Below are 24074 nucleotides of genomic sequence, written 5' to 3' on the forward strand. Positions count from 1 at the left end.
TTTTTCCAGACAAGAGGAAAAGACGAGTCCTTCCTTAAGAAGGCTGACGCTTTAAAGGCTGATGCTTCCATTGCAGTGGTGGAGTTGGATGTGGAGGGGGAAGGTCTGGGGTGATGGAGGCAGAGTCTCTCTCTGCCATTATAGAGCACCGAGAAACATCCGAAGAACTTGAGCGACTGCCGAAGCCTCCGTGTTTCCCTTCCAAGAGGAATCGCCTAAAGCGCGGATGAAGCTCAGGAGAACAAAATAACAATTGAACACTCCAAATTTCAAATGAATAAAAAACAAGTCAGTCTGCGGAAACTGTAGGTGTCCTTACATTAAAAGAAAGAAAGAAGCGGAAGTTGTCGGGGGCGCAGCGCCTGTTCGCCGTCTTTGCGCTGCCTGCGGGACGGAGCGTGCGTGTGTTCGCCATTGCGTGTGGAAACGATCAGCCGCGGTGGCCGAACGAGTAGAAGGATGCTGGTGGGAAATGCCTGCAGAAAGAGAGGATGAGATCTGTCAAAAGGCGCTGGAACTGCTCTCCGACCTGTGCTCCAAGGGAGAAGTGCAGGACGACAACTGTCTGGATTTCATTTACTACTTCAGGGATCTGGCCAGACCAGGATATGCAGACACAGGTAACCCTAACCCTGCAGACACACCTAACCCTAACCCTAACCCTGCAGACACAGGTAACCCTAACCCTAACCCTAACCCTGCAGACACACCTAACCCTAACCCTGCAGACACACCTAACCCTAACCCTAACCCTGCAGACACAGGTAACCCTAACCCTGCAGACACACCTAACCCTAACCCTAACCCTAACCCTGCAGACACACCTAACCCTAACCCTAACCCTAACCCTGCAGACACACCTAACCCTAACCTAACCCTAACCCTGCAGACACCTAACCCTAACCCTAACCCTGCAGACACAGGTAACCCTAACCCTAACCCTGCAGACACACCTAACCCTAACCCTGCAGACACACCTAACCCTAACCCTAACCCTGCAGAAACACCTAACCCTAACCCTAACCCTGCAGACACAGGTAACCCTAACCCTAACCCTGCAGACACAGGTAACCCTAACCCTAACCCTGCAGACACAGGTAACCCTAACCCTAACCCTGCAGACACAGGTAACCCTAACCCTAACCCTAACCCTGCAGACACACCTACCCTAACCCTAACCCTAACCCTGCAGACACAGGTAACCCTAACCCTAACCCTGCAGACACAGGTAAACTAACCCTAACCCTGCAGACACAGGTAACCCTAACCCTAACCCTAACCCTGCAGACACACCTAACCCTAACCCTAACCCTAACCCTGCAGACACACTAACCCTAACCCTAACCCTAACCCTGCAGACACACCTAACCCTAACCCTAACCCTGCAGACACACCTAACCCTAACCCTGCAGACACAGGTAACCCTAACCCTAACCCTGCAGACACAGGTAACCCTAACCCTAACCCTGCAGACCACAGGTAACCCTAACCCTGCAGACACAGGTAACCCTAACCCTAACCCTGCAGACACAGGTAACCCTAACCCTGCAGACACAGGTAACCCTAACCCTAACCCTGCAGACACAGGTAACCCTAACCCAGACCAGGCTATGCAGACACATAGACAGGCTTTTTGGATGTTTGAAAGGTTTTGAGGCTGATTAAATAACAATATAGACTTTTAAATAACCAAAACTAATCCAATATTTTTTCTAAAAGAAAACATTTTGACTGAAAACGTTGTTGAAATTGAAAATAAATGCATTAAACCTGGCGTTTCCAGCATTTATTTGTTATTAGATGTCTAAAAAGAGGAAAAACACCAGACACACAGTACATCATCACAATGGATAAAAAGCATTCTTTTTTAAGATGTGAAGATGAGGCAGCATATACACATACATTTAAGCAAGACTGAAATATGGCAGAAAGTAAGTAGTCAAGGGTCCTGTTGAATTTGTAGGAACCTATAATGGGAAGAGCCCTACACATCAATTGCCAGGGTTAAAAGCCTAAAGCTAAATGTGCTGCTGTTATTGTTCCAAGCCCATACACCAGGCATGATAAATAGCTTGAAAATAATACTGATAAAAGTCAGCCATAGGATAAGGGCAGTTTTCTTATTGCATAAATAAGTTAATGTGTTTAACTTCCTGCTCTGCATCAATCTAAAAGGGCCATTATGTGTTCTTATATGACGTCTATCTTTTCTTTAAAGGTTTTGGGCTCAATGTGTATAATTTCATATTGGCTGAGTGTTGGCGCATATTGTGATGACCATTTCTCTCCATAAGTTTACAGCAGACATGACACAGAGAATATGTTGGAGGCTTTCGCTCTTCCTCTTCGGGGTTTGTTGCATGTTCTCTTGTCTTGGTTGCAGATGTTTTGCTGCTGCTTTTAAACATTTTACAATTTATCATAAAACATGCATGATGAACAGGAGGTTCAAACGACCACAGTGGTCCCCGAGGAGCCATGACCCACTTCCTCTTTTATACGCCCGCTCCAAAGTGCAACATGCTCAGATAAAATTTCATTCACAAGAAGCATTGCTAAAGTCTGTTTTCTGTTTAGTGATTCTGAAAAGTTCAGAGGATGAATTCTGCTCTATGAGTAACACAATTTTGTTCTATATCAGAAAGTAAGTTAAAAACAAACAAAAAAGCCCTGTAATCTAGGAAAAGGATAGTTGCTCTATTTACTCTGAAAAGAATAGTAGTTTAAAAAACAAATTAAAAAAAGCAGTGTGACAATGTTAAATGACGTTATTTTGCATTGTTCCATGGACTCAGTTATAGTTTAAGTCAGATTCATATAATGTAAAATCGATTGTCAATAATAAAAACAAAAATTGAATAATTTGATTTGAATGAATGGTAGAAAAAAACTAACAGCTAGTTTTGACTACAAGATGTAGAATTCATTTTAAAATTTGTGTTATCATCATTAAAATGATGCAAAAGGAGAATAGCACACTTGTTTTAACCCACCAGACACTATTGAACACAACAGACATCTGAAAGCAAAGCTATTTTATATTTGTGAGAATGAAGACCTATTGGAAATTTTAAAAGAAGAAAAATGTAAATTTTTTCTTTCTAGAAAGAGAAAATGATTAAATCTTGTGGCAGGGGTAAGTGATTACCACCATAATTTCATTTTTGGCAAGGTGTTGCCAGGCAACAAAACATTGGTGATGATGCTGAAGACGCTTTGCAAACTTAAGGGCCCTTCTCTTTTCTCCGTTGAGATTGAACTCTTTCTGCAATACCTCATCACCTCTGTTCTTTCCCTCACCAAATATGCCCTTTCGCCTCAGCTATTGTTTTTATTGAGCTGTGGTTTAAATGGCTGTTGCAGCTTATTGGACAGGACCCAGCGTTTTTCCCTAGAGAAAGTAGTACTACTACATCAAGGAGTTTAAGATGTCCTCAGCTCAAGCTTTGCACTGACAACTGCAGGCACGAAGCGGGACACACACAATCTATTTGGGCTGATTTTTCTGGATTTTTTTATTTTTTTTCCCTCCTTCTCGACCATGGATGGCAAACACCCGATTATGTTATGCCTCATAAGATTGTCTTATGGGATTATTCTGTGTTCTGAGGTGTGCTAAGAGTGAATTTGTCCAGATTATTGGCTCCAAATACAGTTTAGGCTCACAACTGTTCAATATTTCAAATCAAAAATCTTCATGTGTGGAGAAAGCACACAACTCCTGAGTCATGACTTGTGAATTGTGACGTAAAATAGTATGTAGCCAATCAAGAAGCGAGCTGACTGAGGAACAAGAAAGCAGGCAAAGCAGGTTTGCACTGTTGCCAGGAATTTTTTTTACCTTTTTTTAAATTGGTTTTGAAAATAGTAATGCAATGCATTTGAATGTGATCGTTGTTTCGGTGCGTCATGGTGAAGAAGGACCTGGCTGATAGGTGATGCCCTTGATGAACCAGTCAGTCTCCTTTCAGTCTACAATCCACCTGTGATCACGAACTTTCCGTCATGACGGAAAGAACAAAACGCTTAGAGATAGGGTGAGGAACTTTGCCAACCAGGACCTCAGTGTGGAGCCACTGCTCCACATCGAGAGAAGTCAGCTGAGGTGGTTCGGGCATATGAAGCGATGCCTCTCCTGGGAGGTGTTTCAGGCGTGTCCCACCGGCAAGAGACCCCAGGAAGACACTGGGTTTCCTGGGTTCAGTTGACCTGGAAACACCTTTGAATCCTTCCTGAAGTGTCGGGAAAGGCAGAAGTCTGGGCATCCCTGCTACATTTTGAGGCACATTGCTGCCCTCAACACAGTTCCTTTTCCTGCATTGGCCCCACTGCAGGAATAGGATGAAAAGCAAACTGACAGGGCTTCAATCCTTGAGCTGCAAAGGACCAGAGCGCCCAGGCTTTGACCACGAAACCCCAAGTGTCCCACTGTTGCAGTCATATGGGGCTTGCAAGCAGTCATATTGAGTAGAATGTGTCAATTTTAGAATTAACAAGGGCAGACTGCCTTCTTCAAATACTTCTAAAAAACCATTTTAGTTAATGTTCAAGTGAAAGTACTGAAAGTTTAGTTGTTTTTCTCCAGCTCGAGCCAGTTTCTGCAACTGTCAGTGTACAACTTCTGGAAAATGAGGAAATCTCGGTGTGGATTTTGGCTTGTGGTAATTAAAAGAAGCAGCCATAAGTTTAAAGCAGTTCAGCAAGTGAAAATTGCTGGTTTGGAATTATTCATAAGATAAAATCAAGCCAATTGTTTACCAATTTTAGCAGCTCTTCACCAAACAAATAGTTCAACAAAGGCAGATATCAGGGTGGCATGTGTTTTATTTCACTCATCTCAGCTTTGAAAGGGTTTTAATAGATTTTGTTGAAAAGGAAAATGGCATAATTGGACAAGAAGCTATATAACAGTTTTCTCTCATCAGGTAAAAAAAAAGGAATTAGTTGTTGACTTATCTGCATAATCTTTGTATCAAAGAGTAGTGGTCGGCTTTCTGGCACACTCCAAACAGCCTGTGCTTCTAGATTTGAATGTGCATATGCTTTTCACTCCCAAAATTACAGTATGTTCACTGTTCAGTGATCCTTTCTGTTTCCTCCCTCTTTCAGATGTATCAGTCAGCCTGTTGTCCCTGTTGGTGACCACCTGTGGTCTTGCTCTCTTTGGTGTTTCCCTCTTTGTCTCGTGGAAATTGTGCTGGGTGCCACTAAGTGGACGTTTCCTCCCAGATATCCTAAAGAGGGCACACTTCCGTAGTGGAGATCAACAGCCTGTTCTTAATGAGGTAAGCAGGTAAGGGTTACCCTGGGGACACCCCACTAACCCTAACCCCCCCCCCCCCCATACATCACTGTACTTATACCAGCAAGTAGTTGTAGTTCAAATGCACTTGAAATACTGAAATCTGTTTGTCTAGTCTAAATCATTATTTTCCTGTTCATGTTTCCCAGTGCAGTCTCTCTTTCCTGTGTGTGTGTTCAACTCTCACGCAAATATATAAACGCCCACAATTGTAACTAACAATTAGAATAATTGACTAGATTTTCTCATTTCTTTGCCTTCCTGTTCATCTTGACACAAAAGAGAACAAGATGCCGAAACAATAGCTACGGCAGCGAAGAACACAATCTTAGTATCCACTCCAAAAGCCTTTTCATGGCACTTCCACAGCCAGTTTGTCCCTGGCCTTACTTTCGTAACCATGAACTATGCCATATAAATAAAGTTGATTTGATTAATAAGATTGTCCTATACGATTATCCTGTGGTCTGAGGTGTGTCAAGAATGAATTTATCCTGATAATCAGATCCAAAAACATTTGGGGCTGACAATTGTAGATATTAACTTTGTTAAATATTTACGACCAAAAACCTCATGGGAAAGCCGATGACTCCTGAGTCATGACTGTGAATTGTAACGGTTAGGGTTAGGGTCAAGAAGCGAGCTGACTCAGAAACCAGGAAGCAGGTGTAAATAAAAACAACAATCAATAAGAACAAGCATGTCTTTCCTGTCTCCAGGCTTTTCTCCAGTATTTTTAAGTTTGGGATTTTTGCATTAAAAAGTCCAATCAACATCATTCCCTCTTCCAGTATGTCCTCTACCATGTTAAGATCAAAAATCTTTTAGGATTAAAAAATCCTAATGTTTGTACCCCACTTTAGATGAGCATGTAAACACACTAATGAGTATGATGAGTATGCAAGGCGGTGGGGAGTCTGGGATGTCGTATAGTTTAAGAACAGTAGTACTGAGGGAAAAGAAGCAGAGAGGGATCAATGAAATTGTTTAGGCTGACTTTGAAAGTGACATCAATGGATAGGATCAGGAATGAGTTCATCAGGAGGACAAAACTTATATTTAGCATAAAGTTTGCTTCGGAAAGTTCTGAGGAGTGAATAATGAAAACCAAAGAGGGCACTCATGGATGAAAGGGGCAAGGACAGGAAGTTAGATGGTGCAAGAAAAGCAGATGCATATGATTTGGTTACGGGGAGATGATTTGCTGTATTGCCCAAGGAATCAGCTGAAAGTAGCAGAATCATTTCAATTTGGTCTAGCTTCAGATGTCATATTGATACTATACAATACAATGTTAGTCCAACATTGCAGTCATCACGCCGGTGGTGGGTTAATAACTTTTGGCATCATCATTTGTGAATAAAAAAGGGCATATTTTCCACATTTGTCCCATACATCTTGTAATGCAACTGATTCCTTTGCAGGTCGATGGTGATGAGAGGGAGGACAGCGAGGATGACTGTATGAAGGAAGCATCATGTCCTCCCTTGGCTGTGCCTATTGTAGAGTCAGGCCTGAAGATAAGCCACACATCACCGGATATTTCCCTGGAGGTGCAAGCTAAGTCAGAGAAAAACCATCTCCACACTCTCGCTAGAGACAGGGTCCAGAGACAGATTACTGAGCCAACCTCATCTGTAAGGTCAGTACACCTTAATCCCTGAAGCAACTGTCAACTTTCACTCCTCTTTACATTTTACTTGTACACTTTGAAAGAATTTGTCTGAAGGTTCTCAGTCATCCAGGTCATGGAAACTCTGGTAGTAGAATCGTAGCAAATGGACTGTTGGGGCTTCTTGAAGACATTTCACCCCTCACACAAGAGGCTTCATCTGTTCTAGCTTAGTGGTTGGGAGTTCCAGATACTTCTACTCTTTAGGAGCCTTTAACAAATTTAGAGCTTCAGTCACCTGGTTCTTGGTTGCTCCACCCCTCGTTGTGAGTCGTTGAAACTTTCCTTGACACAATGGGGTTCATTAGTGGCCATGCGTGAATGGTCTAATCTCCTCCTAGGGATGTTTTTCAATACTGTATTGTAAAACAGGTGAGAGGTGATGTTTCAGACCCCCACCTCTGGTTTATGAAGGTCTTTCCAGTTTGACATAGACGGCTTCTTTCACTCTTCTCTAGAACCATCTATCATCCCTTGCTTAAACCTGCTCATTATTAGCCTCAAACCATTGTCCTTCGACCTCCAGATGCAGGTGAACTATTCAGTCCTGGCCTGAGGAGTTGGCTCTTCTATGTTGGGCCATGCGGTTGTGAAGTGCTTCAGGGAGGGACAAAACACAAAACACCGAGATGCAAAGTAACATGGTGTCTGCAGTCCACTGTAGCGAGGAATGCCCAGACCTGTATAGTGGGGAGACTAAACAACCGCATGGCAGAACATAGAAGAGCCACCTCCTCAGGCCAGGACTCAGCAGTTCGCCTGCATCCGAAGGACAAAGGAAACTTCTTTGAGGCTGATAACACAGGTTTTGGCCAGGGAAGATTTATGGTTTGAGAGATGAGTGAAAGAAGCCATCTATGTCAAACTGGAAAGACCATCGTTAAACAGAGGTGGGGGTCTGAGACATCAACCCTCACCTGTTTATGACACGGTCTTGAAAAACCTCCCTAGGAGGAGAAGAGGCCATTCACTCACTTACGAAGCCCATTTTGTCAGGGGAAGTTTCAACAACCCGCATAATGCTCCGAATGTGTTAATGGGTCCTGAAGAGTGCAACCTGGAACTCCCCAAAAGTCAGTTGGAACTGATGAAGCCTCTTGCATGAGCGGTGAAATGTCTTCATGGACCTCAAACAGTCCAGTTGCTGTGATTCATCTAGCAGAACTTAAAATAATTCATTTATCTGAGGTTTTTAAGATCCATCAGGATTTCTTCTTTGGTACCATTGCTCATAAAAGCCTTTTTTGTTCCATTTTTAAAAAAAAAGATCAAAATACATCTTTAGTGGAACTTGTACAGACGAAATAGTACAGTTCCACACTGACTCAAGCGTGGCAGGTGAAAAAGGGACTAATTAGAAAAAAAGGAAATGTTGAACAAATGTCACTAAAATGGAAGTAATCTCCTGTTTTTCATGTTATGATGCTGTTGCAGGCACAACTCCATTCGGCGTCAGATGAACTTGTCTAATCCAGATTTCAACCCTGCTCAGTTTCAGCGTCAGGAGTCTCTGTCTGGTTTGGGTCAAATTAAGCCAGAACTCTATAAACAGCACTCGGTGGATGCAGAAGAGGGCTGTCACCCTGACAGCTGTGGGCGACTATATTTTATTCTGAAGTTTGACTTTGACCTGGAGCAGCTCATCATAAAGATCCTCAAAGCTGAGGACCTTCCCGCCAAGGACTTCTCAGGGACGTCTGATCCTTATGTCAAAATTTACCTGCTGCCTGATCGTAAAACCAAGCACCAGACCAAGGTGCATCGCAAGACACTCAACCCCATCTTTGATGAGGTGTTTCTCTTTCCTATAGCGTATGCTGAGCTGCCAGTCCGTAAGCTGCACTTCAGCATCTATGACTTTGATAGATTCTCTCGTCATGACTTGATTGGACAAGTGGTGGTGGACAACTTCCTAGAGCTTGCTGACTTCCCTCGAGAGACAAAACTCTGCCGGTACATACAGTATGTCACATCGGTAAGATATGTTTTCTCTTCTTCACTTACATGTTTCTGTTAGAATTCTTAATCCATTTCTGCAGTTTTACAAGAGGCCATTTAATAGGTCAGGTCTCATTCCCTCATGATAGATTTTTGGAGGGTTAGCATTGTTTGCATAAACTACGGTATATCAGAGAGCACAAAACACCCTATAACCTTATTACAACAAAGATATGGAAATATGTTAATGGATGCATCTCATTTCCCATCCAAGTCAAATCCACTTGCTGTTTCAACCAGCAGAGACATAGAAATATACTCAGGCACAATTAATTTTTAATGAAAGCAATAGGAAACACTTGGGGGTAGTGACCCAGATCTGCACCAATACAAGATGAGCTTGTTTGAAAGGGATACAGCATCACTTTCCCCTTACATTACTCACTTGTTATTGAATTCCTCATAGTTTTTATGCTCAAATTCACGGAAAATGCCAATCAATATTTATGGGCCATGGAATGCAATAAACATGATCAGATGAGAGTGCACAATTGACACAAGAAAACGCTTCAAAGGCACAAAAGTCTGCCAGGCTGGTCATTTCTTCACTAATCGTGACTAACCCCTGTAATAACCAGCAATAATACATAGTTGGCTGCTTTATCAAAGCCCCTTGGCCATCCATCATTTAAGGGTAAAAGTCCTTTTGGAAATCAGAACATCATCGAATTTCCCTTGGCCCATGATCAACATTTCATGGAAATTTCATGAAAATCTGTTTTTTATTTTTTGTCTTTATTTGCTAAGTGACGGTTAAAGGGGAAGTTATCCCATAACCCCAATTTCTGCCCCAATTTCTCCTGTATACACTGATGAATTATTTTCATTAAAACCAAACTCAACACAATAGCCTACTCCCATCTTTTTGTCTGAGCTCTTTGATGCGTCTGTATATACTGCATCTGAACGTATGTATATTAAGGCAGTTGGCTTACAATTTGCTGGATCTGTACAATCTCTCACTGTTTTACTTATTGGGGCTACAATTGCCTTGTTTCAGATTATTGGCAGCCTCCCTTCCTCCCAAACTATTATACAGCCCATGTAACAAATCCTTTAGTGCTTCACTAAGATGATTTATCATTACATAACAGATCTGATCCTCGCCTTGTGTGTACATCTTTTTCTTCCTTAGAGCTCAGTTCAACTCAGCTTTTGTAAATGGTACATTTAATAATTCATTTGTATTGTCTTTACACTGTAGCAGTTCTTTATTCTTCTTTACTGTACTTTCTCTTCCATTTTCCCTTCTTTACCAATATTCTCATAATTAGGGATTCTCATAAATGTTTTAAGTAACATTTCTGCTCTTTCCTCATCCCTAATTGCTGTTACTTCATCATCATTTTACACAGGGTATCCATACTTTCCTTTCAATCCATTTATTCTTATCATTCCCAGACTGTCGAGAGCTCTGTCTTTCTTTCCTACCAAGTTGTAGAACCTTTGTTAATACTCTTCCTTTGCATATTTTATGATTCTTCATACCCTGGCTTGTGATCTTTGATATTCAATGAAACTCTGATAGGTATGTTTTCTTTTTGATATTTAAAAAAATGTATTTTCTGGGATTAATTGCTTTATCATACTCATTTGTCCACCATGGAACAATTTTCCTTCTCTACCCACCTTCTTTTTCTTAATAGATTGCCTTGTAGCTTCTAAGAGGAGCACAGGAATACTCAAACAACAAATGGAAAATGGCACCAAACCCAACTATAATTACCATGTCCAGTTCTTTTCTTCTTCTTTGGTCCACCGTCTCTCTCTCTCCCCCTGTCTCCCTATCAGATAGACATAACACGACAAACAGGACTAGGGCCAGAACCCACCATGTTTTTGCTGCCTCAAAAGCTGGAAATCTGTTGTCCACATGAAAGGAACTCTGGGACTACATAGGAATGTGAGAGGAAAACTACACTAGAAACATTTTTGAAAAAATCTTCTTTATTCCCAGGTGGACAAATGCTCATCCACTAAAGTTAGCACATGCTGCCTGTATCCTGCTGGAACTACAATTTGATGTAGCCAGCCCCGGTCCTCGCCCACATCTCCTAGCCACTGAACCCACCAACACACCATCATGCAGCATACAGTATACGTAGACTCGTCATCATGGATGTGGTCACTTTCCACAACCACCACATCTAAACAATGCTTTAAGTAGGGGTCTGATTTACTGAATAAGAGTGTCACCGTTTACTGCTAAATCGATGTCTTGGGAGACAGCTACAGCTGCTAGAACTTAACCAGGCTGATGCTCCTTCCGTGCAGTCACCGAGGGTAATTTGTCCTCAGAGAAAGCCGATGCAAAGAGAGACAACTTAACCGCATCACCCCCTTTCAGGGCTTGAGCTCAGGTAGGGGCAAAGACACCAAACACAGCTGGATGTTCCTTTACCAAAACATATGACAGGAACTCAGTTATGGGGACTCTAACCACCTCTGGGGTGGGATACATCACTAAAACCTTTGAACTCCTGACCATTAGTGATTATGCTTCTTGCATTCCACTGTAAAATCATCATTCTGGCTTTTCATTCACCCCTGGCCTCCCATCTGCCTCCAGCATTCTGTTAATATCATCCCATTAAATATCCCTCATCCACATGTACCTTTCAGCCCCCTTAGCAATTATCCTTAACTAACCCTTTTCCCTATGTTGTGCTTGACTTGGTCAGTGCAGTTAACAACATATCCTCCTCTGCTCTCATGTTCTAGCCATTGTTCTTAACTTCCTTTCTTCCCCTTTACTCATTTACTCTCTTCACTGCCTCTGCATATCTTATGCTGTTAAAAGCCTTTGTGTAGCATTTGTAGCAACAAAGTGGGAGAGGGATATAAGGCCTAACTGGAAAGTTACCCAATCCAACTCTTATTCTGTCCGGGTGAACTGGCCCCTGAAATTCCAGTAGAAATGACAAACTATTAAATCTTTTACTATCTACAGTGGGACCTCTACTTATGAATTTAATTTGTTCCAGAAGTTGCTTGTAACCTGAAAATTACGTAAGTAGAGACGCGTTTTCCATGTAAATGCCCTAATCCGTTCCAAACTCCAAAAATTTGGACATAATTTTTTTTATAAATCATAAAAATGCATCAAAACATGTAACAAATACATGTTACAATTAGATTACGCACCACAATAAATGTAGGAATTCAGTGCAAGGCTTTTTCAGGAACAAAATGAACTTTATTACAGGCTAATCTTACATTAGCCGTCATTACTAGCAACGAACGTTAACACTTGTGGTAACACCGCCATCTAATGGACAAACATACGAACACCCACAATAAATAAAAGTGAAACGAAGGCGATGCTGGGAAACACACAAACTTGTACATATTGACGTCCCTACTAGCCAATGGGATGACAGGAAGATGCTAGGCGATAGCCAATGGGATGACAGGAAGATGCTAGGCGATAGCCAATGAGATGACAGGAAGATGCTGGGCGATAGCCAATTGGATGACAGGAAGATGCTAGGCGATAGCTAATGGGATGACAGGAAGCTGGGCGATAGCCAATGGGATGACAGGAAGATGCTAGGCGATAGCCAGTGGGATGACAGGAAGATGCTAGGCGATAGCCAATGGGATGACAGGAAGATGCTAGGCGATAGCCAATGGGATGACAGGAAGATGCTAGGCGATAGCCAATGGGATGACAGGAAGATGCTAGGCGATAGCTAATGGGATGACAGGAAGATGCTAGGCGATAGCCAATGGGATGACAGGAAGATGCTAGGCGATAGCCAATGGGATGACAGGAAGATGCTAGGCGATAGCTAATGGGATGACAGGAAGATGCTAGGCGATAGCCAATGGGATTACAGGAAGATGCTAGGCGATAGCTAATTGGATGACAGGAAGATGCTAGGCGATAGCCAATGAGATGACAGGAAGATGCTAGGCGATAGCTAATGGGATGACAGGAAGATGCTAGGCGATAGCTAATGGGATGACAGGAAGATGCTAGGCGATAGCCAATGGGATGACAGGAAGATGCTGGGATAGCCAATGGGATGACAGGAAGATGCTAGGCGATAGCTAATGGGATGACAGGAAGATGCTAGGCGATAGCCAATGGGATGACAGGAAGATGCTAGGCGATAGCCAATGGGATGACAGGAAGATGCTAGGCGATAGCCAATGGGATGACAGGAAGATGCTAGGCGATAGCCAATGGGATGACAGGAGATGCTAGGCGATAGCCAATGGGATGACAGGAAGATGCTAGGCGATAGCCAGTGGGATGACAGGAAGATGCTTGGCGATAGCTAATGGGATGACAGGAAGATGCTAGGCGATAGCTAATGGGATGACAGGAAGATGCTAGGCGATAGCCAATGGGATTACAGGAAGATGCTAGGCGATAGCTAATTGGATGACAGGAAGATGCTAGGCGATAGCCAATGAGATGACAGGAAGATGCTAGGCGATAGCTAATGGGATGACAGGAAGATGCTAGGCGATAGCTAATGGGATGACAGGAAGATGCTAGGCGATAGCCAATGGGATGACAGGAAGATGCTGGGCGATAGCCAATGGGATGACAGGAAGATGCTAGGCGATAGCTAATGGGACAGGAAGATGCTAGGCGATAGCCAATGGGATGACAGGAAGATGCTAGGCGATAGCCAATGGGATGACAGGAAGATGCTTGGCGATAGCCAATGGGATGACAGGAAGATGCTAGGCGATAGCCAATGGGATGACAGGAAGATGCTAGGCGATAGCCAATGGGATGACAGGAAGATGCTAGGCGATAGCCAGTGGGATGACAGGAAGATGCTTGGCGATAGCTAATGGGATGACAGGAAGATGCTAGGCGATAGCTAATGGGATGACAGGAAGATGCTAGGCGATAGCCAATGGGGATTAAGGGAAGATGCTAGGCGATAGCTAATGGGATGACAGGAAGATGCTAGGCGATAGCCAATGAGATGACAGGAAGATGCTGGGCGATAGCCAATTGGATGACAGGAAGATGCTAGGCGATAGCTAATGGGATGACAGGAAGATGCTGGGCGATAGCCAATGGGATTACAGGAAGATGCTAGGCGATAGCCAGTGGGATGACAGGAAGATGCTAGGCGATAGCCAATGGGATGACAGGAAGATGGGCGATAGCCAATGGGATGACAGGAAGATGCTAGGCGATAGCTAATGGGATGACAGGAAGATGCTAGGCGATAGCCAATGGGATGACAGGAAGATGCTAGGCGATAGCCAATGGGATGACAGGAAGATGCTAGGCGATAGCCAATGGGATGACAGGAAGATGCTAGGCGATAGCTAATGGGATGACAGGAAGATGCTTGGCAATAGCTAATGGGATGACAGGAAGATGCTGGGCGATAGCCAATGGGATGACAGGAAGATGCTAGGCGATAGCTAATGGGATGACAGGAAGATGCTAGGCGATAGCCAATGGGATGACACAAAGATGCTAGGCGATAGCTAATGGGATGACAGGAAGATGCTTGGCGATAGCTAATGGGATGACAGGAAGATGCTAGGCGATAGCCAATGGGATGACAGGAAGATGCTAGGCGATAGCAAATGGGATGACAGGAAGATGCTAGGCGATAGCTAATGGGATGACAGGAAGATGCTAGGCGATAGCTAATGGGATGACAGGAAGATGCTAGGCGATAGCTAATGGGATGACAGGAAGATGCTAGGCGATAGCCAATGGCAGAGCAGCTACAAGCATGTTGACGTTCGCTAAACTCCGCGAGCTGCGAGTAGCAGCGGTAGCATATTTTTGACCTTCGTATTCTGAATTTTCTTTCGTAACAAGAGGAAATATTTTCCCGTTGAGACGCTTCGTAACCTGAAAAATTCTCAGGTAGAGTCTTCATCCACAGGGACTCCAGTTATCACGCTTCTCACCACCGTGTTCACTCCTAGAACCCTTCTTGCAGATACTTTCCACCTACTTTGCTTTGTTTCTCTGCTCTTCTGTTTCGTACACATCAATAAATTCCCATCTCTCAAGAATTTAGCCATTTTCACCTCCCTCGGCTTCTTTCTCAGTTCCTCGTCAGTACCACTGGACTCATACTCATTGCTGCTCTTGAATGCATCGTGCTCTTACGCTGACCATTGTCTAAGGGAGTGTGGTTAATCTGTGTCAGGTGTTGCGAATCAATAAATGACTGCGTGCCCCTGCTCCGTCAGTGTGTGTGTGTGTGTGTGTGTGTGTGTGTGTGTGTGTGTGTGTGCGTGTGTGTGTGTGTGCGCGCGCGCGCACGCACGCATGCCGGTCAAAGAAACCGACGGCTACATGCGTTTGTTCCGCCGTCAAGTTTTAGTCGGCATTCCTTCCCTTTTATGATGGCAGCTTCAACAGGTTATGGGCCCAGGGAGGAGCTTGAAAGTCGATGGAACCGTTTATGTTTTGACGGAGATGAGAGAAACTATGAGCTGTGGGAAACGAAGTTTCTGGCGCACCTTCGTCTGCTTAATTTGAAGAGCCCCATCCTGAGTGAATCGCCTGGTGAGGCCAGCGAAGGTGCAGTAGACGACGGCGAATAATGAGGACGCGTATGCAGAACTGATCCAACTGTTGGATGATAAAAGCCTGTCCCTGGTGATGAGAGACGCGGCGGATGATGGCAGAAAGGTGCCACAGATTTTGAAGGGAACATTATGCTGGTGAGGGGAAACCACGAGTCAGTGTGTGTGTGCGTGCGTGTGTGTGTGCGTGCGTGTGCATGCCGGTCAAAGAAACCGACGGCTACATGCGTTTGTTCCGCCGTCAAGTTTTAGTCGGCGTTCCTTCCCGTTTATGATGGCAGCTTCAACCTCGTCGGTACCGTTGGACTCGTACTCTTTCCTGAACTTCAAGATCATTTTAAACTTTTTCACCATAACCTTCAAACAGACCACCTCCTTCATCTGAGCTATTCTCTTCAGGGTTTCTAGACTCATTCTTCCTTTTATTATTTTAACCTGCACTCAAACTCCAGTCTGCAAAATGATTTTCTCAGCGACGGCAACCTCCAGGGGTCAGAAAGGGTTGATTGAGTCGTACTAATACTGGACCTTACACTTCATCAGCTGGTATCCTGTTGACTACCCGATCTCACTACTTTTGCACTTATAGTCCTTGTATTTACTCTGAGATGATGCTAATATTAAATGTTCTTGCAATTTCCAAAATCCAAGGTTTTTCTTCTGCCTTCATTCACCAAAATAGTCTGGGTGGGCTGCCACTTTATACCAACCCACCTCATTAAAGCCACCTGTGGTGCTTCATATGCTAATATTCTGCTCCAGATACATTTAGTCATCAAGAATTCTAAATGCTTAATTTGATTATCCTTATCATTTATACAGTAACCAATTTGGCCATGAGTATGTATTGCATAATTTTACATCAAAATATATGCTTTGTCATAAATTTGACTGAATATATTCTCCCATATTGACTATGCATGTACTGCATGCATGTTTAAATACCTTAGTGCAAAACTGGGAAATTATTTCTGAATTTGTGTTGTTTCTGATCAGTAGAGGAGATGAAAATCATGAATCCACCACAAATGTGTGTTGTTGTTTTTTTTTTTTTTCTAGCTACATCCATGGCAAAACTAGCACTGTTTTGAGATTGGAAGTTATCTTGGACTAGAAGGATAGGGAAGGATAATATCCATCTCTGTAAGTCTGATCAGCAGTATGCAGCCGTCTGGATCTGCATGCATGCGTACGTGGATGTGCATGCAGACAATTAGTTGTACACCATCTTCGACAGCCTTGGGGAATTTATTGAACACAACAGCTTCATAAATGAATAATTTCTGCTGTGTGTGTGTTGTTGCTAGTGTATATGTATTATTTCCTGTGTGTCTCTTCACCTACACGTACATGCTGTTTGGTTGCAGCCCATTAGTTCTAATTCCAACAGGCCATCTTTTTTCAGCAAGAAAACAGGGTGCTGTTTTTCTGAACATCTTGCCCTGTGTGTATGTGCTTCATGGTCAGTCTGCCACATATCTAACTGTATGGAGCCTCCTTCAGCATGCATTTGTTGGCTGGCATGAGCACACACTATTGAGTTATTTTTATTTTATCGTCAAGCATCAGATTATAAAAATCCAGAAGAATGGACTGGACAATAATGACTAACCCATTATGCAAAGTCAAACAATTGGCATTCTTGAAATGTCTTTAGATTTTCCAATTCATCTGTTCCTTAAATGCTTGGCACTGTGGGAGGAAGCCGGCGTACCAAGAGAACTCTGGCAAACACAGAAAAGTCATGGACTATGGATGATTAGGGGACGGTGCTAACCACCATTCAGTTCAAATATTTTAACCCTTTCATGCATAGTGGTTACTATAGCAGACAGCTATGCTAAAGCTGTCCTTTTGTATATGTGGTGGAAGTAGCAATTGGCCAGTAAAAATCTTGGCTAAGGTTTATTTAATTCACGCATGAATGGTTTAATGTTTACTACAGTAATTACCCACCTACTTTTTAAACCCGTCTCTTTCTTATGAAAGATTGTGTCACCTAACCTCATTCTGCCACAGTGTATTCATCGAGACAGCTATAGTTTAGCCTTGCCTTTGATTTATTTACTTCCACTGTGTTCACTGAAGCGAAGATGTTTTACTTTAAACTGGCTGTAGCTCTACAATCAAGAATTTATTTTAGTAGAGTAAAGACAAAGAAAAAAGAAGTCAGTAGCGAATGCCTGCTGTTTTCTTTTGCTAGGCTTATGTATATCAATTGTGGGAGATGGTGCACATTTAGTGTGCTTTTAGTATTCTGTCTTTCTCTCACAGCTTTATTAAGCCCTTTAGACCCATGGCCTAATTTCATTGTCTCCACATAAGTGACTACAATCCTAACCACAAGGTTGACTTGAGTGCTTTTAAAAGCAGAAAGCATCAATCAATATTTTTAAAACTTAAAAGTGTGCTCTCTGCATGAGAGAGAAAGGGAGAGAGAAATGGGAGAAAAGTGTCACTTAATGTGTAAAGATATTTAAGTGTTTGGCTGTGTGTCTAATGTCATTACATTTTAATTTACTAATAGTGCGCATACATGTGCGTGTATCATATAACATGATTATTGATGCAAGATTTTACAGAAACAACAAAGAACGGGTCACCCCTGCCTTCTTATTCCCCCATTCCCTTGTGACCCTTGGCCCTGGATCGCTATCACTCGGTATCACTTTTCAGGAAAAAGGTGGATCTATAATGAGGTTTCTTAATCTTTTTTTTCTTTTTTGAAATTTTATTTTAGTTTTTACATAGTGAAATCTTAAAAGTACAGAGGGAGCCAGGCTCCTGTACGTGGACAGAAAGCTGGATGCACAGGACTGCTGATAGCTAAAGGCTAGCTGTTGCTATGTTGATCTGCTTTGTAGCAGCTACCTTGCCCTGGCGACCTGACACATCTCCACAAATTGACACCCATGAATGTATTGAAATTATAAAGCACATCAATTCAAAAAACTAATATCCCATAAATAGAACTATAATTAGCTTATAATTTTTAAACATATCGTAAAATGTACTGTACTCTGAGTCTCCAAAGTGCATTCAGGTATTTCAATTAAGTATATCAATGCAAGCATAAACAGTCATATTTTTTGTTATTTTTCCATTACTTTTCACATTGCCATATTGGCTGTGTCAATGTTGGAACAACAGCATTATGCCAGAGAAACCAGCTCTGCTAATGCATTGTTAATGTGCATGGTTGGTATGACCACTGTAGCAACACGTTTCAGGCCCTGTTTCAAGAGCCCTTGTAACCCCTGCTGCGGACCCATCCATTGTCCCTGTTTGTCCCTACTTCCAGTACAGAGAGGGCTTCTACAGGCAGAAACATGGTTGCACCATGGGTTCACCAGTATCTCTTAGTTGCCAATCTCTACATGGTTGAAAACCAAGCCCTGACATCCTTCACAGGAACCGTCCCAAGCCACTGGTTCAGATGTGGATGACATCTCGGTCAGGATTTAAACAAAAGAATTGGAGGCATTTTCAACCCACCTCAACAAATTTACCAGAGGGTTAGGGTTAACCCTAACCCTAACCCTAACCCTAAAGGAAACAGTTTGGCCTTTCTGGACTGTGCAGTTAAGATCGAGGGGGACAGAAACCTCAGCTTTGAGGTCTACAGGAAACCCACACACAGATCAGTACCTCCGATTTGAAACTCACCACTCACTAGAACACAAGTTGGGTGCAATCAAAACCCTACAACATAGGGCTGAAGAAATACCCACCACAACCCAAGGGAAAAAGAAGGAACAGGATTATTTCAAAACAGCACTCGAACATGTGGTGACCTTCACAAAGAACTGCAAGAAGCGAGACGCCAACAAAGAGGATAGAAACAAACACTACAGCATTTCTATCCTCTGCCTGTCGGGAGTTTCAGGAAAAACTCAGGAGAATCCTCTGGAAACGCGACATTCCTTGCAGTTCAAACCCTCCCACACACTCGGATAAAAACTGGTGCACCTGAAGGACAGGACACCAGACAAAAACAATGCTATGCTGTCTATGCTGTACAGTGCCTGGACAAATGCAAGCAACTGTACATTTCTGAAACTAAACAGCCCCTCCATTAATGAATGGAGACGTTCCACCACTTCAGGTCAGGACTCAGCAGTCCACCTACACCTAAAGGAAACCAGGCACTCCTTTGGGACAGTCAAGTATGGGCACTGGACAGAGAAGGTCGCTGGTTTGAGAGGAGGGTCAATGAAGCCATCCATGCTAAGTTTTAAAAAACATCCTTAAACGGAGGTGGTGGGCTGAGGCACTTCCTATCACTCACATACAATGCAGACCTCCACTCTTTCCTCATGAGACCTGGTGATTCACCACCAGGTGACCCAAAAGACAAAGGGGAAGCACCCAAACTGAAATTAGGTGAACAGCCCTACCAACAACCCTGTCATCGACTCTCAGATGACCACCCAGATCATTAGCAGGCTAATGGTCCACAAGGGCTATATTTCAAGCCCTGCCTTCAGTGACTTTAGAACTGAAGAAGCCTTTTGGAGAAACCTCTTCAAAAAACATCTTAAGTCCAGTTGACGCAGAGATCTTACTTGGGTCACTATGACCTGGATGATTGGAAATCTACACACACCACCCACTCCTCTCTTTCCTCCCACGGCCTTGGTCATCAGTGATTGTATCACCCGACTTATCCGGTCACCCACTGTTCCCCTGGAACGACAGTCCTCCATATCTTGGAAAAAAACCAAAACAACCTTCCTGGTCTCCTGGAGTTCGGCCCGCCACAATCAAAGGTTAAAATTCATCAGTTAGAATGACACCACCTACCTGCAGTCAGATGACAAAAGATTGCTCTTTTTTGGTTTTTCTATTTTAAATCTGTTGTGATGTTACTCATCATTTTTGCAGGAGCCCTTAAATCTATCTTTTCTATACATGTAGTTCATGTATCTGTTGAAATCGCAATGTTCTGATAATACTTTTATATATTATGGCAAATTCAATGGATGTTATAAATTTCGGTGACACTGTTGCTACTTTCTCTTTCTATTTCTTCGAACACTTTTTTCTTCTTCTTGTTGAAATTCTTTCTTTCTTATATTGTCTTACAGGACAATGTTGACTTGGGAGAACTAATGTTCTCACTTTGTTATCTCCCTACGGCTGGAAGGCTCACCATCACCATGATCAAGGCCAGGAATCTAAAAGCCATGGACATCACAGGAGCTTCAGGTGGGTGCTACTAGCCATCTTTTGTCTGTGACAAAAACAATATGTGTTGTACTTTAATGTTTATTTGTTGTCTTGTCAACGTTGGCCAAAAAATGAGGCCTCAGGGCATTCTTTACTAAAGTCTTGGCCAGGCTTTGGACAACAGAAATCAAAACTATTTATTATAATTTAGCTGGAAAGGTACCCAAACAAAGAAATAATATTTTTTTAAATCTAAGACTGCTTTTTTCCCCATTCAAACTAATGGCTGCATTACTCAAAGGAAACATGACCAGGAGTGTGTAACTAAATCTACAAGTTCTCAGCTTTGCCTTTGGAATTGAAATCAATCAGTAAAGTTGGATAATTGATGTTCTCTCCCAAATCTACATTTGAATAAACCAATTTTAGAATGTTTTTGCAATGTTAGAAAGCCATGCAAGGTTGTTTCCAATGAAGTGCCCATAGAAATGTGTTACAAGAACATTTATTGACATGTGGCACCCGCAAAACATCTAACTGGCCAAAATTCAATGGGAAGCAATTCCTAAATTTATCGCTTACTTCATGAAAGAAAAGCATAGATCTTTAGGGTTGCATATGTGTCTGTGTGGTCAGGAGTTGGTCAGGGTGCCAATTCAGGCATTGTTCTGAAAGAAAGCACAAAAATCATTTGGCATAAAGACCTGGAAGATATTGCAACTTAAAATGTTATTCTTGAAAGTTGTGATTTACTTACATTTACTTGTGCACCACTCCAGATCCATATGTGAAAGCATCACTGATCTGTGATGGCCGAAGGCTGAAAAAGAGGAAGACATCCACCAAACGGAACACACTCAATCCAGTATACAATGAAGCCATAGTGTTTGATGTTCCTCCTGAGAACATTGACCAGATCAGCCTCCTCATAGCTGTCATGGACTATGATAGGTTAGTGTTTCAGAATCATGTTGGTTCAATTAAGTTTTTAGATGTTTTCCCATGTTTTTCGTTCTGTCCTACAGGGTTGGACATAATGAAGTCATAGGGGTGTGCAGGGTCGGCAGTGATGCTGAGAGTCTGGGACGAGATCACTGGTCTGAAATGCTAACCTACCCTCGCAAACCTATTGCACGCTGGCATGCACTCATAGAGGTAGGATCTCGACGATTAAATGTCTCGTCTCATCTTCATAACTGCTTTTTCCCTGCCAGGGTCACGGGGAGGTGTAGCTTCCCTATAATGGCTAAAACAACAGTACTAAGACAAAGAACCAACCATGAGCAAAGGCACGATAAATTGGCAATCAAGTCAAAAGAAGTAATAAACTAGAAAACCTAAAACCTGTGCGGCGACTGCTGTAACGCAGAAAAAACCCACTACAGACTGGTTTATACATGTTCAAAAGGGTTGTATCCTGTCTGGTTTATCACTTAAATACACTTCAAACAGAATAGCACAATTGATAAAATAAATGTTGGAATTTGCAATGGCTCAGTAGGAAGTAGTGGAAGCTCTGATCAAGCATCGTGGCTTTAATTTATACTGAAGCAGTGTAAAACAATGACAGAATATCTATAAATAGCATACGAGATATTGACAAAAATCACAATGTCTGTACCCCGATATATAGCGTCTGCTTAAGTTTATACCCAATATAGGTTTCTATTTCTTATCTTTCTCTCTATCTTTGTTGGGGTCTAGTGGTGTGGACAAGGAACTGCAGGGAGCGGAAGCCAAGTAGGATCCACCAATTCGCTGAAGACACCACCATCGCCATGAGCTCCCACAAAATATACATACACAAAGAAGGGTAGAACAGCACCTGGTACACCGGGTACACCGGGTACACCTGGGGATGTTCTAATTGGAATGTTAATTAGATTAGTTGGGCAGTACAGTAAAAACATAGTCATTCATTTTAAAAATTGCTTTTAGTCTATTGGATTTTTTAAATTGTAGGAATACAACATAAGGCCTTCATTAATCCCGCTTAGGATCATTTATATATAATGCTTAATGTATTTGTAGATTTTGTGACACAGATGGTGTTTTGCATTACATGTGACATACTTTAGAGAAAGAAACTCAAACAGTGATGGCTTTTACAGGACATATTATTGAATTGCATGGGAAATCTTGGTGTTTACACAAATATTTTTTTTTAGCTTAAGGGATGGTACAGTAGTGCTTTTCCTCACTGAACTGTTGATTCTTCCTATTAAACATATATGGTTTCAATCTCTAAATTTCTAAAGTGCAAGAGTGATGTATCAAACTAAAAAAAGAAAAGAAATCCTGAAATTGAAATTTTTGTTGATGCATTATACAGTTAAATTAAAATCATGGTGATGGAAAAGTAAAATCATAGTAATGCAGAGTACGAAAGTGCACTAATTGGCAAAATATTAAATGTTATTCAATAACTACTGAAATAAAAGTTCATTTTTCCAACCATTCAATACAGCATATGTTCATCGTTGCAGCATGTCTGATTAATTTAGGGTTCCCAAATTAGAGACTCGTGCATCTGACCATCAAGCTGATTTCTGATCTTGTGTAAAATCAGATTACAATGTTTCTTCCATTTCTGCAAAAACACAATGATAATGAGTTCCAGCTATAGATATTAGTGTGCAGTTCACAAGCAAAACCCTAACCCTTTCTGTACATCTAGTAGAGTGCAGAGCTCTTTTTATATCACTTTCAGGTTAAAGCACAATTACAAAGCTTCCTGTCATCCAAAACATTCTCACAATAAGTCATCAAAAGCTAACGCATTATAGACAGCACATAAGTGAAATAAAGGGCAAAGCCATCACATGGGTTCTTTGGCCAGAAGACTGACGTTGTTCATCTTTGAGCTTTTATCACACCGTGGGGCTGGTATTACCCTAAATCATTATTTAGAGTTTTATCTAGGAATTAAAATAGATTAGATCACATTAATATATTGGCAATATATTGTTTTGGTTTTTTTGGAAATAAACAGTTCATCTTCACTAATATGACTAAGTGGTTGTAATAATATTTTTTTTTAAATTAATTTTGTAACAATTTATCATAATGTTGACTTCTTTAACATTGTTGGTACAAATTGCATGCATAATTCTTCCATTTCAATAATGTGTGGTGAAATAAACTCAAAGCACATAACTATAGCATCTGTGTAAATGATATCAGATAATAATAATAATTCTATAATTCTATGTATACCTGAGACTGAATTGTGGAAAGTGTCAAATGTACCCAAAAAAACCATTGAGTGATATAACTACATCTTTCCATAGATAAAGAATCATTAAAATGAATCATTTACGAAAACTCATTTTCTGAAAGTCTTGTCTGGTCCTTTACATGTGAAAACACAATACGTGTAACATTTTTTTGTAAATTTTTACAAAA

The 24074-nt window shown here is 41.9% G+C and overlaps 1 protein-coding gene across 1 annotated transcript; it reads left to right on the top strand.

Moving 5' to 3' along the window:
• LOC130536656 (synaptotagmin-9-like) lies at positions 1 to 23997 on the top strand. Its single transcript, XM_057052757.1, has 8 exons — positions 1 to 620; positions 5110 to 5285; positions 6727 to 6944; positions 8409 to 8949; positions 20588 to 20708; positions 21449 to 21620; positions 21695 to 21824; positions 22374 to 23997. Exons 1-8 carry the CDS (start codon positions 473 to 475, stop codon positions 22449 to 22451), a joined length of 1584 nt encoding a protein of 527 aa, XP_056908737.1. The 5' UTR covers positions 1 to 472; the 3' UTR covers positions 22452 to 23997.
• The last annotated feature ends 77 nt before the right edge of the window (positions 23998 to 24074 follow it).

Source organism: Takifugu flavidus, chromosome 13 (assembly GCF_003711565.1).
Source record: "Takifugu flavidus isolate HTHZ2018 chromosome 13, ASM371156v2, whole genome shotgun sequence".
NCBI classification, from domain to species: Eukaryota; Metazoa; Chordata; class Actinopteri; order Tetraodontiformes; family Tetraodontidae; genus Takifugu; species Takifugu flavidus.

Coding starts and splice junctions, on each gene's coding strand:
- LOC130536656 (XM_057052757.1), top strand. CDS start 473: ATGCCTGCAGAAAGAGAGGATGAGATCTGTCAAAAGGCGCTGGAACTG. Junction 621..5,109: donor ACCAGGATATGCAGACACAG/GTAACCCTAACC, acceptor TCCCTCTTTCAG/ATGTATCAGTCAGCCTGTTG. Junction 21,825..22,373: donor GCTGGCATGCACTCATAGAG/GTAGGATCTCGA, acceptor GTTGGGGTCTAG/TGGTGTGGACAAGGAACTGC.